Source organism: Apostichopus japonicus, chromosome 11 (assembly GCF_037975245.1).
Source record: "Apostichopus japonicus isolate 1M-3 chromosome 11, ASM3797524v1, whole genome shotgun sequence".
Classification (NCBI taxonomy): Eukaryota; Metazoa; Echinodermata; class Holothuroidea; order Aspidochirotida; family Stichopodidae; genus Apostichopus; species Apostichopus japonicus.
This window is the reverse complement of record NC_092571.1, coordinates 4,744,422-4,760,674: the sequence shown is the minus strand read 5'-3', so window position 1 is coordinate 4,760,674 and position 16,253 is coordinate 4,744,422. Positions and strand designations below refer to the sequence as shown.

The 16,253-nt window shown below is 37.9% G+C and overlaps 1 protein-coding gene across 9 annotated transcripts in view; it reads right to left on the bottom strand.

Moving 5' to 3' along the window:
• The window catches only part of LOC139975631 (uncharacterized), a 101,737-nt gene extending 90,705 nt beyond the window's left edge, over positions 1–11,032 (bottom strand). For 2 of the 9 annotated variants that reach the window (XM_071983694.1, XM_071983697.1), the window contains exon 1: positions 10,627–11,031. In XM_071983694.1, coding sequence (XP_071839795.1) covers positions 10,627–10,642 — 16 coding nt within the window. In that variant the 5' untranslated portion in view covers positions 10,643–11,031. Of the gene's footprint in view, positions 1–10,626 lie in introns of all 9 variants that reach the window. The other 7 variants (XM_071983691.1, XM_071983696.1, XM_071983698.1 and 4 more) reach the window with 5 other exon arrangements.
• Between the last annotated feature and the right edge of the window lie 5,221 nt (positions 11,033–16,253).

Genomic DNA, 16,253 nt, shown 5'->3' with positions numbered 1-16,253 from the left:
ACATAAAAAACCCAACTTGTTAAAACCATCCCCACTAGTTAGTCATTTTCTTGAACTAATACCAAAGCAACATTAATTTACACTGGCACAAAATGCCAGTGCCTTTTCTTTCCTATAGCATGGCAAACAGAAAAAGCCACTGTTGTTTAACCAGTAAAGAGCCTGAATTTTGAGGTCTAGCATTATTTATAATCCTACTGTACAATGCTAGTTATATCCAGAGGATTGTGTATTGGCATTTAAGGATTTTTTTTTTGTGGTAGTCTATTGGGTATATGAAAAGAACTCATCATTTTTCCATCGCCACAGTCGTAGTTCGGGATTTTTCAACCTATGATTTGTGAGAAGCGAATTTTTGAACCTCGCGCCAGCTTAATCTGATATATTTTGAACAGTTGATAACAATGAGCGCTGTGACGTCATCGCGGCACTTCGTTTCGGGCAGCAGGGAAGCTATCATTAGCAAGCTACACTGTAGCGAAAGAAAGTTCAAATTTGTGAAAGTAAAATAGTGATTGAGATGGAATTTCTTGGTGAAGTTGCAAGTTAGCAATCTTTTGAAGAGTTAAAACATTCAAGAATTTTCAAACTTGGTTTTCTTCATAATATAATATTCAGACATTTGTTATTTGAGCAATTTTTTTAATCACAGCCGTACGCGAAGTCTGTACACATTCCTATCTATTGTTTCGAGGCCAAGCTTAGAGTGAGATCAGATTGATTCTGACCAATGTTCCACACTGACGTCACGTCTGAAATAAGTCAGTGTTAGATTCAAATTTTCTGGCAGGACGGGCCAACATTTCAAGCACACTATCACGGAAACTAAACTTCATCACGGGGCAAGGCTTAGGGCAATACAAAGACAAAAAATTATATGACAGAAAGGACTGGATCCCATTTTTCACTAAACAATTCCTTTAATGCAATGGTACTGCGTCGGACAGTTTAAAGGCCTACTTACTGTACTTGGTCAGTTGGTCTATAATGGTTACAGATGTCTTTGAGTATACCTTCATTGTCACACTTATTTGAAATGTTTAAGACAAAATAGTCCAGTCAATGATGTGTATGATTCTGTCATTTGTTTAACATTGTGTTCAGTGAATTAGTAACAACACTTCTTAAAGAAATTGTCTGGTGGAAGATTTTGATACATTGTCCTTGTACTTATATTATTTTTCTCTTTCTAACCATGTAAAAATTGTCCCCATTTGACCTTTTCTTCTTGTATAAATCTGGTTTTCAAATTCACCAGTTTCTCACCAAAAGTATCGTTTGTTCGAGCACATCAATATGTTGATTGACGTTGTGCTGGCAAATAGGCAAAACAGGCGACTTGAAGTTAGCACTCCCATTTTCGCAGCAAATACTGTACACTCTCACGTGTACACGCACATGTGATTGCCTATTACATATAACGTACATATCGCGAACGTTACAGCCTACCATGCTCAGTTGGTATACGTAAAGCGTTGCACATAATATATTCTCACACTCAAACGACAGTTCATAAACTGTTCTTCGAAATCGCTGAAAACAGTTAAAGGAAACTTGAAAAGTATTCGGAACACCGATAAATGAAACTTGGCGGAATTGATGTCAGAGCAGAATGTAGCACCGAGAAGCTTAGGCTTCGCAGAACTGTCCAATTGTAAACGTTAGAGTAGCCTACATGCGAACATTCTTCGCGTTGGAGCTGGATAGCGCGATGTATAAACAACGAAGAGTTTGCTGTTAAAACTTATCTTGTGTTACCAAAAGACCACGAAACCACCGATCTACTACATATATGGCGGCTTAAGGAGTTTTTGAAAATATATCTAATTTATAAGAAATTTCACCAAAAATTAAGGAAGAAATTAATCTGTATACAAACACAATTTTTGTTGTGATTACTGTAGGTACTGTACTGTACGGAGCGTGGGTTATGTCGCAATCTGCATTAGCGTAGATGACGTGACGTTCTGTACTGTTCAAATCATATTGAAATGTCCATCCTTAACGATTAAAAATTGTTTCTCTGTCAAACGCAACATTAGCGTTCTCATACTTTGACAACGTGTTTGGAAAATTATTGATCATTTTTTAAGGTAACTTCTTTGGGCCACGAGACAATCCTTTTAAGCCACTTTTTGATGTGCATTTCACAGTGGCAATGAAGTGTACATACACAATGTTAGCTAAGAAATGCTGTTGGCCTAAACTTTCATTAGGCTATTAACATGCATATTGGTATCCATCTATGCAGTACTGATATGAATTGCATAACATCATCAGCCTTTTAACTTTTCACCTAAATACATTTGTGTACAGAATATATGTTGAACTGCCCATTGCCCAATGTAATAGCATTATATATCTACGAAGCTGGAAAACAACTGCAAGGCAACGAATTACTCTTAATTACTGTCTATTTCGACTAAACGGGAACCCACAGTATTGTTTGTGTACTAAAATACTTTAGTATGAGCCAAAAAAAAATTTTTTTTTTTTTGCATCCAGCTATGCACTCTAATCGGCTCTTCAAGAGCTGATATTCAGCTCTCTTCTCTATGTTATTCCTTAATTGTTTGCATTTCACAAACTTTGGCACCTGTCATAACAGACACAATTTTACTCTAATGTAAAGTTCATTATAAACTGTACTGTACCTATAACATACAGTACAGTAAATACAATGTTTGCAAACTGTTGGGAATTTATTTTTCTAAGTTCAAATATCTCTCATGTAAGAGTACACTGTTGCCTTTAAGAGTTGTTTCATTAAGGGTAGAGAAAAGTTGTGATGAAGTCAGTTCAAGTCAGTACACGATATTGGAAGAATTATCAAGTAATTAGTTTGATGTCAGTTTGAAATCACCATCATGTTAAAACTGTTGGTTAACTGTTGGCTAAATCCAACTCAAACATACTCAATCCTCACAGAATGCTTGCTTCAGCCCGACTTGAACCTCTAACATGGATGTATTGATCAGGCGTATGGCATAATGCTTGCTACAGTATATACTGTAGAACTTGCAATCATGGAAAACAGCAAGGGATATGTATGTAAAAATGTCCCCTCCTTTTTCCAACAAACTGGGCCCCTTTTTGCCTAAATCACTTGATTCCCTTTTAAATGATTTGCAGCAAAATGATATTTTTTAAATTTTCCATTGTCAATTTTTCATTGTTCAATAGCTGTATACATTTTATTCAAATATTTCTTTTAACGCTTACTTTATATGCAGTAGTGCAGTCGATATTAGTTGACATAGTGTAACAATGATCATTCATTCCCTTTAAGGTTGTAGGACTTATGTCCCATAGCTTGTATCACAAATTGTTTGAGAAAGGGTCAAATATAGCTGAAATTTAATCCTGGCTGACCACTTGAAGGTCAAACAGTTAAAGATTGAGGTACTGTAGATACTGTATTGTTCTAGGTGCAATATATATCTGAAGATGCTGGACGCTGTGAGTGCACTCAGTATACAGTAGTGTAGACTTGACAATTACTTTTTGTAAATGTTGGGGGGGGATAGGGGTGATAGGAATAGTGATTGTGATTGGAGCCAGCTTGGCAATGGGTATGATTTCTAACTCAAAAGAAAACACTTACTCCACAGAAGGAAAGCTCTGAACATAAGAGTCATCAGTGAGGTTACATCTCTAAGTTCGTGAAGTCTCTACGGGTATGTTCTGACGTCTCTATGTTCCGACAAAAACAAATAATTCGGGACAATTTTTTTCCCCAAAAAATCGTTTGTACCAAGAAAACAAGTTTTCAGACCCCAACATTTTTGTGACCAAAATTTTTTGGGACCCAAACAGTGCTGGACGTTTTCAAATTCCCCCAACTGAGCCTTGAGGTTGAGCGTGGCATGGCTATTGCCACCCCCCATTTGTGCAAAATTTGGTCCGAAAAAATGTTGGTCCAAACAAAATTGAGTCCCAAAATAAATTGGGTCACAAAAATATTGGGGTCACAAAACTAGTTTTCTTGGTACAAACAAATTTTTGAATTGAAAAAAATTGCTCAGAATTTTTTCTTTTGTCGGAACATACAGTAGAGATACATTGGAACTAATAGAAATGTCAGAACATAGGGATGTCACCATCAGTGAGCTATTAATAATACACACATTGAGGCTAGCTTGGTGAAACACAAACTTGTTGTGCAAAACATACAGGTGGCTTTACAAAAGGAGGTTTACTTCTGCGCACCCACATAAGCCTGTGAAGAAACCTGTGTGTACTCAGTGACATAATAGTATATTCTCTATTTCAAAGCCCCCTCAAATTTGGGTGCAAAACACAGCTCACTTCAAAAGCCATCTCAATCCCCAATTCCCCATGGGCAAGATTGGACTGCACTGAGGATGTGGAGGAAATACAAAGTTGTCTTTGGCTTTTCAATGCATATAACATAATCTCCCTCAGGACTATAACTCCCTTCTTGAACTGGATTTGGTTGACTATAATGCCCTTAACATGTACAAGTAAGAACAATTAGTGACTTGAAAAGAGTGACACCTTCTGAATGCAGTTAAACAATCTATTGTAAAACAGACCAAAGGATTGAACTATATCTCACATCTCCCCATTGCATTTATGTCATATATTTGTTTCACAACATATCACATTTTAATAACAAGAAGGAATACACACAAGTATGTGTGCAATAAAATGTTATACCACTACACCTATGTCTACAAATAAATAGGAAGGTCTCAACCCACTGTACTCAAAGGAGACAGTTTACAAATTGATACACAAGCTGCTAACAAACATTGGAGAGGGGGGGGGGGCAGCAGAGGGCACTGCAGGTGACCTTTAATGAACATTGACAACACAACTTACAACTGTTGCTGTTTTACTATTGTTTTCTGCAGGGCTAACTGATGGGACAATAAAGAAACCAACAAATTTCAGGACCTAATATGCTATCCTGCATTAGTTGCTACATGATGTTCCAAGTACAGTATGTGTTATCATGCTCAAGTACAGTACATAAAGCCAGTGAACTAACGATCCAAGGCAACTTCAACGAACCCACTATCACCAACCTAAGTACAGTATATTTGATAAATATTGCAATGAATACTCTTTCCTAACAGATAACAGAAATTTATCTGGACAACTGACAATTTTATGTTACATACTCAAGACTGAATAAGAATTGAACAAATTTATCCAAACATTGTTGTCTTTCTTTACTATTCGTTTTAGCTTAGGTAGGATCACCAAGTGTAGCACAAAGATGGTAGTTTTTGCATCTACCTAAAGCTGTATTTCTCTCTGAATATGTTGTATGTATATGGTACATATGTACAGTATGTATATTGTATATTGCTCACTTTGATATGAAATATGAATAGAAAAATGTAAGCCAACAGCATAGTTATACCTTGACATGAAAACACTAAATGTAACATGGCCTACATGATTTTCAAGCTTTTATTTTCAAATGACCTCCACAGAACAACAAAATTCGGGTACATATTCCCTTCTAGGCTAATAACCCTTTTAGTTGTAAAGAGCATACACCCAGAGCCTACAAACTCCAACAGTGAACAAAACACTTAATCCCTGCGACCACAGAAGCCCACAGACTGTGTTGTAGGATTTTTGTAAGGTCTAGTATGGTAGGCCTCACAAAAACCTGTGAGCAGTTTGATCATTGGCTACAACATACCATAAAATCCTATAGTGTCTATATTGCATTGAATCACCAGATACCTAAAAAATCCACAGGGTTTATACTGTGTGATCTACAGCTATACATGGATGGTATCAATGTAGATCCCAGTGGAGGCTGGAAGTTTTTTCCCTGTTCTGGAATTTCCAACTCACTACAATTTCAATTATATATATTCATTTGCCTTTGTCGATTATTTCCATTTCATTTAACAGATGCTGTTCAGAGTATCTCTTTCAAGATCCGGCTTTAGGAAATCATAAGTGATTTCGAGTTGGTCAGCATCAATGCGAAATATGACACTAAAACAGAACTAGCATTGTTCGATACTAGTGGCATATGCCTACAGTGGAATTACGACCTTCCTTACCTGGTTTCGAACCCCTGGACATACAATCAGCGTCCATAGCCTAGTGGTTAGGGTGTCCACATATATTAAAAGCGGGAGGCCTGGGTTCAAATCTCGGTGGAGGCTGGAAGTTTAACTGTTCTGGATTTTCCAACTCACTACAATTTCAGTTATACATATATTCATTTGCCTTTGTCATTTATTTCCATTTCATTAAACAGAGTCTGTTAAAAATAGCACTCACATGCAGTATGATGCCACATGATCTTGCATGACCTATGAACTTCAAGTTTGGGATACATCCATACAAAGTCAATGCTAAACAATTACTGTTACTAGTCTCACTGGTGACTTGAGAGTACAATCAACGTAGGTGTGTATTGTAGAGTACATACTCTACAGTAATACTTCTATGTCCTTTACCTAGTTTTGAGCACAACAATGGATCAATGTAGTGTTGTGCTGACTTTTGGTACAGTACCCTAGCTCTATGTAAGTTATCAATTAGTCCTGAGAATCTAAACACTGGGAATGCTACCACTTTTCCAATATAACCACAAAATAAATATACTGGAACTTATTTAAGTGATAATGTGCTTTGACAGCTCTCTGATAAGCCATCAGGAAACAGGATATTCAATAACTGTGTACTATGTTCTCTTCTTCAGCTAACACACCATCTATACTATAAACTTCAAATATAACCAAACCAAAGCACTTAGTACGTCCTTGCCACATTTTACATGATGAGAACATTGCACAAAAAAGTATTCACCATTGTCGACCTATAGGGGGAAGAGGGGCCATTTATATTTTGTAAGGTTTATAACAACTTTGACCTCTACTAACCTCAAATGGCCTTTGGCTTCCATATTAAACAAACAATGAGGTTTGTGACACACTTTATGTTCCTTAAAACTCTTAATTGGGGACGCTTGTACTGAGTATAACTTGGCCTTGGTGCCATACCATGACCTTGACCTAAAACTGACTGACTTTCAGGGTTGCTTTCATGACTAACACTATATGAATGTATAAGAAGAAGATCCAAAATACTACACTGAAAGTTTATTCGATCTTTACTTACTAGTGATGAAGTCTCAGAATTCTATTGGCATTAAATGACCTTTGACCTCTACAAATGCCAACAGGGGCAATTGTACTCATTAGGGTGGATACTGGTTAGACATACCATATAAAATCACTGCGAAAGCCCATATCAGCATGTTCATTACACAAATGTAACCTGTATACTCGTAGATATGGTCCACTTTTTTTACCCAATTTCACAGAGGAAACGTCTGAAACACCTGTTATTTCCTTGCAATGGAAGGAAATGACAAAGTTTCGCAAGCTACATCGGTAAGACCGAAAGAAAGATACTTATTCAAATGTGGACCTAACACAGGCTAGCACACAGGCCTAACGGTCGTAAACAAAACAGAGAGATTGCATTGGTGCATGATCTGTTGGGCAGGGCTTGAAGTATTTAGAAACCACAGACTCGTTAAAAAATTTGGCGAATTTTATTCAGCTCAAAATGTTTAACGACAGATAACTAAATAACGTTGTCATTTTCACTGAACTTTTAGTGCAGTTAGCTGAATGATGAATATCAATATGAAAATTGCATTGAACGGTGTTATTTTCACTGAGCTTTTAGTTTGCTCGAAATTAAAATTTGGCAAACACACGTTGAGACTTTAAGTAGGAGTTTCTTCCAACCTTTGGAATTATCATCTTTATGTTTTCAGACTTTGACCTATGGTGACATCAAATGACCTTAGCCATGCTCAATCAGATTCTTGCAATCACTGAGGTGGACATATAGCACTAAGTATGAAGTTCATCCAAGCTTTACTTTGGGAGACTATTGTGTTTACTAGAATTCATAATTTGACTCTGTTGACATTAAATGATCTTCGACCATCACAAAAACAGTTGAGACTGATATTTTTCACCATTGTGCAGTGTGAACTAGTATAAACAGTACTTAACTGTTTTGACAAGTCAGGTGTAGAACACACGATTTTATGTAAACTCTCTGGAAAGGGATATAACTCTCTGGAAAGGGGTAAATGTCAACCCTAAAATATGGTAAAAAAACTTGAGATAAACTGATCTGATGTTGGCTTTAATTAGGTGGACAGTATGGGCATTGTTTGTTCTAGTTGATAGACATTGGATCATATTACTTTATACACCTATACTGAACTTAACATTATTATAAGAACACTAATCCTGAGCAGATATGTGCCAAATATTTTACTCTTGGTAATATCAAGATACAATGTCAGAGGTTTTCCCTCGGGAAGTATCCATGGCTGCACAGGTACAGTACTGTATGTAAGTATATAACTGTAAGTACTGGCATTGAACATAACAAATGACACTCAATGTATTGAAAACCCATGTGTGACCTTTATATGGTGATAGGAGCTACTTATTTAAATAACTTAAAATCAAGGCAAATAAGTTATTTTATATTGGTTTGAACTGAGCATTAATTATTATGATAGTTCAGTTTACATATTTATTGATCAAATTTGTAGTGATTGGCTACATGTACTTTTGCATGTTGTTATTGTTACAAAGGTGTTTTTATTTATCATGTGGTTGAAAAACAGAAAGAAAACTTTTGTCTCAGTGAAGGTGTTTTTCAAACTTTAAGGGTATTTTATTACCCATGACTGCTTATAACATTTATACTTTGTAATCAGTTATGATTCTAATCATTTGTGGGAGGTCTGATACATTTCAGCAATGAATTATGCATGTTCTGAGGTGATTTAAATACAATTTGAGGTTTTTCCCACTTCTCAGTGAAAATCTGCTGGCAATTAGTATGCAATACAGATTACTATAATGCACCACCAATGAAGGAAAACTGGTTCAAACAAAGTTGACAAATCCCATAAACGAAGAAAGGGTCTTCAATTCATTAACATCTGTTACTCCTTGGAAGGTGTGTGTATACTGTAACACACTTTTAAACTGATCAAGGGTTTCATTTTACGTGCCAACCTTTTACAAAAGTTATGAAATTATGCAAAGTAAATAAACTGACCTGGCTATACATTAAAGGCATTGAAGACTCGCCCCAAACCGCGTGCGGCCATCTAAAAAGTTAACTTTCTATTGCTTGCAAGTGACGTTTTGTTCGTGTCGCTACAATATGCAGACAGTAATGAAACGTTATATCTTAATTGTTATCTTTAGCTGTATGTACTGACTGTTCACTAGTGTCTAATTACCGACGGTAGCAAGCTGTGTGTGTATTTTCTGGGATCGATGGTAGTGTTTAACACTTCTGTTACACCTCATTCGAAACTAGGTCAAATTACCATCATTAGACGTTTCTTTTTGCGCGAGTCTTCACACCCTTTAAGAGTTTTCTGACTGATGAAAGATGAGCTGGGTGTAGGTCTAAGGCTCTTTGATTATAGCCTCAGGTTACCATACTTCCAGGGACATGATATATTGACCCCCAACCCCCCAATTTTAACATGAAGTGTTAGTAAGTACCGGAACTGTATGTTTAAAGAAACCCATTGTCAGTCTTTTTTCTTCTATGTTTCTGACCTTGCAATTGCTCAAGTTTAGAACACCTGGTCCAGAAACGAAAATCTAATATCAAATATTTAAAGGTAGCTGGCAGTCTAATTATTCATCACTTACCTATAGTGCAACATGCATTTTCATGTTCCTTACAGGCTATAATACATGATATTATTCAAGGTCCTCTGTTAACTGCCTTTAATTGTGAGCCAAAAATGTTGCATCACAGCTAATGTTCAAGCTGTCTGTATAGGAACGGGATGCCAAACAAGTGAAAATTGGAAACTTACTGGCACAACATCAAATCTGAAAACAGTTCCACTGACAATACATATTATCTGGGGACTGTATTTGGAACTCGAGGACGTCTGGTCACCATATTACAGCCTGAAAAGACTGGTCTATAGTTAAGGAAAAGACTACTGTGCCTTGTGGGTCAGATGAGGCAAAGCAAAAACTCAAACAACTCTATACCATTGCTGGGACTCAATGCACTTGGAGTTATTTGATGGTTGGTTGGAATTCAAGTTTCCAACTTTTGCCTTAAAAACTTAAAAACTCAACGATAATTATAAGCTAGGTAACCAGTAGGAATCAAATGGCTTGAATATTGTAAAACAATTGGTGACAAGTGGGTTGTCCAATGATATTAAATGTAGGCCTATAGGCCTACACAATAATTGTAAGCTAGGTAACCAGTACTATAGTTAGGAACCAAAGGGGCTGGATATCGAAAAACAAGTTGGTGACAAGTGGGTTGTCCAATGATATCACATTAGTTTGTCCTAGCCAAAAAGTATTTCCTTTACCGGAATTGAAATATTGTACACATTATTTTTACTATCACATTAGTTTGTCCTAGCCAAAAAGTATTTCATTCCCAGGAATTGAAAAATGTTACACGTTTTCTTACTGTTCTGCGTTAGGCGTAATACTTTTCTTAAATTGTGTTATCAAACCGACCCCCTACTGCAGTCGTACTGGCCTGGGCAATACACTTGGCAAGTGACATGGAGCAATTGCGTAAGTGACTTACTGTTTATTTTATTCATAATGTCCACTTCATCAGTATTCTTCGGTATCGATATCAAAACCCTTTTCCCCAGCCGAATCACATGCTATTGCTTTCCCACGGCTTGCAAAAATCTCAAAATTGTACGATTGGCTCTGGAGTAGGATAACTTAGCCTCGGCATAGGCTAAGTTCTGTAGTAAAAAGTATAATTTGGTTGTTGTAGAACAAGAAGTTCGACGTAACTCACGGGATTTTCACTTAAAAGCCAAACAAAATTCCGTGGCACCTGCCAGAGCGCCCACCTGATAGATCGGTGTTAGTTGAACCTGACACCTGGAAAGAACTTCACAAAAAAAGTTAATTCAAAGCAGTCCCAGTTGCTGGTTTGTATCACAGAAATTTTAAACATAAATGTATGTAGTGTGCATTAGGCTAAAGTTGTCTGCAGCGAGCGATCGCTCTGTAAGGTATAGAGAGGGGGCTATAGCAATTACATAGGTCAAATCTCAAAATGGTATAAAATTTCAAAGTCGACATTTCTTCTTTTACCGAAGTACGCAGGAATTTTGGTATTTTGTTTTAATCAAGACTGCTCATTGAAACAAAACGAAAATCAATTTCAAGTGCGTATCTTCTTCGGCTTCTACTATAGTAGTAGTACTATAACATATTGGATTTTTCCAAAGCTATACTAGTCTCGATGAGATGTCTGCTATAAGTTTATCAAAGATGGTCCTGTTCAAATTGCTTTCCCTTGTTCAGTGGCTTACTAACTATGGCAGGCAGAAGGGGCGGGTCACGCCCCCCCCCCCCCCAATGAGACTGGTGGGCAAGTAAGTATTAGACGTGAATAACAATTAACATGCATTTAAAGGCTCAGTTAAGCCAGTTCGCGGTTGACGTTAATGGGTAATTCTCAAATTAGTACCAAATATTTCCCTATCATTTTCCTTTCTTCACGGTCATCGCTACGATCGAGCCCCAATGCCCCACCCCCCCCCTCCCACCCCCTTTGCCACACACGCTTCCGAACGAGATAACATGCTGCCATGTTTGTTATATCATGTATATCATATGTTTTTACCATTTTTTGTTTTCTACCATCGTTTGTTTACCATCATATGTTTTTACCATCGTTATAGCAACTGCCCTTTCACATGATACCTAACGGTGGGAATCGTGGATACTCATTATACTGGTGTGGATGCATCACATTGAGAACAAGACCCCTATTGTTTTCTAAGGAGGTGTGTATTGCCACGAACAGTATACTTATTGAGATTTGACCTGTGTTTACCACGCCATAGTGCAATTGTACATCATCATATAGGGCCATATATAGGCTGTATATTGTAACAGCTATTTCTGGTATACAAGGAGTCTAGTGCAATGAAGCAATTAAAACCTCAATGCGTTTCGCAATATTCTGGTTAGAAAATGTTGTGACAACGTTCTCCAGCTTTCCTAGTGACTCAACATTTAACGTCATGAAAACGTTATTAATAATGTAAACGCTACATTTGTGCAAACATTTTCCTGATATTTCAAAAAACATAATTGTGTTTGCTTGGTAGGCAATATACGAAAAATTATTCTGCCATCGTAAGGGGATAAATCGAACTCTTCGAAACCCGTTTACGTGTTATTTCAATGGGTGTAAAATGAGCAAAGTGGACATGCTTCTTGTCGGCTCTGATTGCTCAACAAATTTAAAGACATGAGAATGCTTATCTTTCCCAAATTGTCCATCGTTTTACCTCTTTTTATCTTCTAAATTTTCACATTTAAACAAGACAGGACGAACACAAAGTGCAAACCAAATCAGGCGCGTATCCAGGGGGCGTTGGGGCGCGCTCCCCCCGGGTAAGAAAAAGAGGAGAGTAAAAAAAGAGAAGAAAAAAGGGAAAAAAGAGGGGGAAAAAAGAAGAGGAGGAGAGGAAGGAAGGGAAAAGAAAAGAAGGAAGAGAGAAAAAGGAGAAATGGAGGGAGTAAAAGAAAAACGCCAAGACACCGGGAAAAGAAAGGAACAGTGACATCATTACAGCGCTGATCCCTATTATATACACAGGGTATACACAGGAATTTCGGAAGGGCGTGCGCCTCACCCTACCCCTTACACCGACAACTCCATTTTTGACGTTTCCATTTTCCCTCTCTCACTAATGTATCTATATATATATACTATATATGGTCTATCATAACACGTGTGTGTGTATATACGCCTTAATTATAGAATTGTGCTATGAAACCAACTGTGGCTGGTCTCGAACTCGACCGTGTCGTCAGGGAACATGACTCATTTCGGGAAGGGGGGGGGGGAACGCCCCCCCCCCCCTTGAGCATATTTTTTTTTATGATATCGCTAGTAATTTCTATCTAGAAAATGCTTAGATGCAACTTACAAGGCCTGGGAAATACAATTTCCAGCCTCAAAACTGTCTATGTGTGTAATCATGGGCGTAGAAGCCCAATTTTATTTGGGGGCTGTAACAACTTGCCCGAAAAAATAACCAAAAATTTTCATCTTTGTAATGTCAATATCATATAAACAAGCATCGGGTATTACATCGCATGCTATCATGTACCGTACGGTCCGTGAAAGTTGCGCAGTACACCGCGGGATGCTAGTGTAAACAACGAAATGTCTAGTAGATGGAGAAAAAGCATTGAGCTCCAATTAGGTCAAAACTCTCTTTTACATTAGTAATGGCGAATTAGGGGCTGCAGCCCGCCCCCCCCCCCCACCGCCTCCTACCCCTATGGGTGTAGTGTTCGGTTTCGGAAATATCTGCTATTTGTTTTATTTCCTTCAACCAAGTTTTATAGTAGCCGTTATATTAATATTTCTAGACTAATAAATTAACTGTGTCTAAATTTTCGAAAATTTCCTCATCAACATTCTTCATCATACTTCCCTCTACTTGTGCAATTTTGACCGGTCTGTTAGGGGTTGAAGGAGGTTTTTCTATATTGGTTGTCCATATATAAATTTTGTGAAACAATATGGGTATGTTTTGAAGTGAGTTTATTCACGAGAGATGTGAATTTTCATATTCTGAACAAATAATGGGCTTAAAACCTTGAAAAGTGCGGCTGACGGGTATTGTGGGCCGCGACGTAGAATCACCTACAAAAGCTGTTACTGGTGACAATCTTCAAAAAGGATATGGATGGAAAAAAAAAACTATTGGGAAAATACTTGGTTCTCAGGCAAAAAGTGTACATCTGGTTGGTCATTTTCAAGCGCGAGAAGTGCATTTTCCGGTGATCTGGGTGGTATCAAAACCAGAAATTTTCGTGTACGCTGCGCGCCAACCGATGGTGGCGCTCCGCTTAGATAGTAATTCGCACCCCCCGGGTTAGAAAATCCTGGATACGCCCCTGCAAATTACGCGCAATTAAATATCATTTGGTACTTTGCCAAGTCACCGCTGGTTACTGTAGTTTGTTTACATTACGTCGAGTACAAGATTTCATGAGTGAATAACTTTTATGGTGGCAGTCTTCATGTTCTAAACAGGGCTTTGTCAGTAACGGTTAACCCTGACGACTAGTAAACATGTTTTCTCTTCGTTGCGGCAATTCCTGAACATTGGAAACCAGCATTACTTACCCTAAAACTCAGTGGCGTAGGAAGGTACTTTTGAGTGGGGGGGGGGGCTGAAAACTGATGGCCGGCCTGGGGGAGGGGTCTAAGGGGAGGGGGTGTTCCCCTCCCCTTTGGAATTTTTTTGCATTTCCAGGTGGCCTCAGATGCAATTTGGTGCAACATAGCACACTTCAACACCCACTCCATTTTGTAAAGAATTTTGCATTTTCACCTGGCCTTAGATGCAATTTGGTGCTTCAAATGAGATTTTTTTCTCATTTGGAAACGAAAAAGGGGTTTTCTGACTTGCGGAGCTGGGGGCGGAACGATACTTCCGCCCCCCATATTTTTCACTGGGGGCTGGCGCCCCCAGCCCCCCGGTTCCTACGCCCTTGCTAAAACTTCTTTTGTTCCATTCGGTAGCTAGGCAATTTCTTTAGATTTCCAAAGATATTATTTTAGTAAGTGATCTATCATTATTTCACCACTAACAATCAATAACTCACAAAGAGAACTTATTCTAAAAGTAGGCAAAACGAAGACAGAATCTCTTACATATTGGAGCAGTTAGGCCAAAACGAACACAGATGACAAAGGAGAGGGGGGGGGGGGTACACCCCTCAGTCCGACAAGTTTTCAGTCCGACAAGTTTTCAGTCCTACAAGTTTTCAGTCCGAAAATAAGATACACGTTTTCAGTCCGAAAATGAAATATACGTTTTCAGTCCGAAAAAGAAATAAACGTTTTCGGTGCGAAAATGAGATACACGTTTTCAGTTGGGGAATGAAAGCATGCAGTTTTAATGCCATAATATCACCAATAAACGGTGACAGCCCGAACTGCTAGTAAAGAAATCGATTGAATCTTTCGTATTAAGTCTCACATCACCGGTCTCAACAAAGACTTGAGACCCCTTAACAACTATCAGTTCTACAAGCATATGTAATCTGTTCTTTGCTCCTTAATCCGCTTCCTGTATCATCATGGTTTATTTGGTTCTAATTCCATCAATGCAATTTACACTTACCTAGCGTTATACTTTCATTGTGTCACATTTGGTACTTTTCATTCGACTGCCAAGTATTGCTGACGAAGGTCCCAGGGGGACCGAAAATTCCAATATATTTTCTAAAACCTTACTCCTTATTTGTCAATTATGAGTCATATATATATATATCGGTGTCTTGTGCTATAAGACACTATTATTGTTGCGATACATTGATACAATATGGCAACATGTAATTGGATAACAGGAAACTATGGACTCGGTGTCAATTATAGTTAAAGACTACAATGAACTCCTGCACAAACAGCCCGGCCACCGTGGAGGGTTCTAGTTCTTGTTCACCTTAATTATTATATAGATATAGTTGAATTTACATGTTAGAATTTCAACATACCGCATGCACTAGGATAAACTACACACTATACATGAATGGATACGCAGTCAAACTGACACCGTCGATGATGGTAGTGAGGGGAGGGGGGGGTGGCACATTTCCGACCGAGACGCTCTGGTTGCGACACATGGTCTACTTCTTAAATCATACAGTTTATTTTCTTTTGTTCTTAATTGATGTGTTATATAGTGCTGTATGTATGATCAAGCAAAGTGAAGTTCCAACACTATAATTCCACCATGTATAGTTCACCCCATGAAATTTGCCATTGATATCGCATGTCTTGTTATCTATACACATTCACGTAAAACGGAGAGAACGCACCAAATTATAGAATCCAGTTCAAAAAGTAGAAGCCCGCTATCACTTCGTTGCATGATATTACGTTGTACATGAATTTGTGCCGTTGGATTAAAAGTTGTTGTCTGAAAAGCTGTCGTCGTAGCGATCTACTACGTCGATGTATATCTTAATTACATTAAGTGAAATAGCGCCGTCATCTTCTGTTCTCAGCTTGTTTATCAGTGCAGTTTACGTAGGCTTCACGTGTGTTTATGTTGTTATCATATGAGGTTTACTCGTCAATAAAATAATTAACTATGACATTACAGAAAAATATGACGTTGTCATACTGATATATGATGTTAATGTATACTTTTA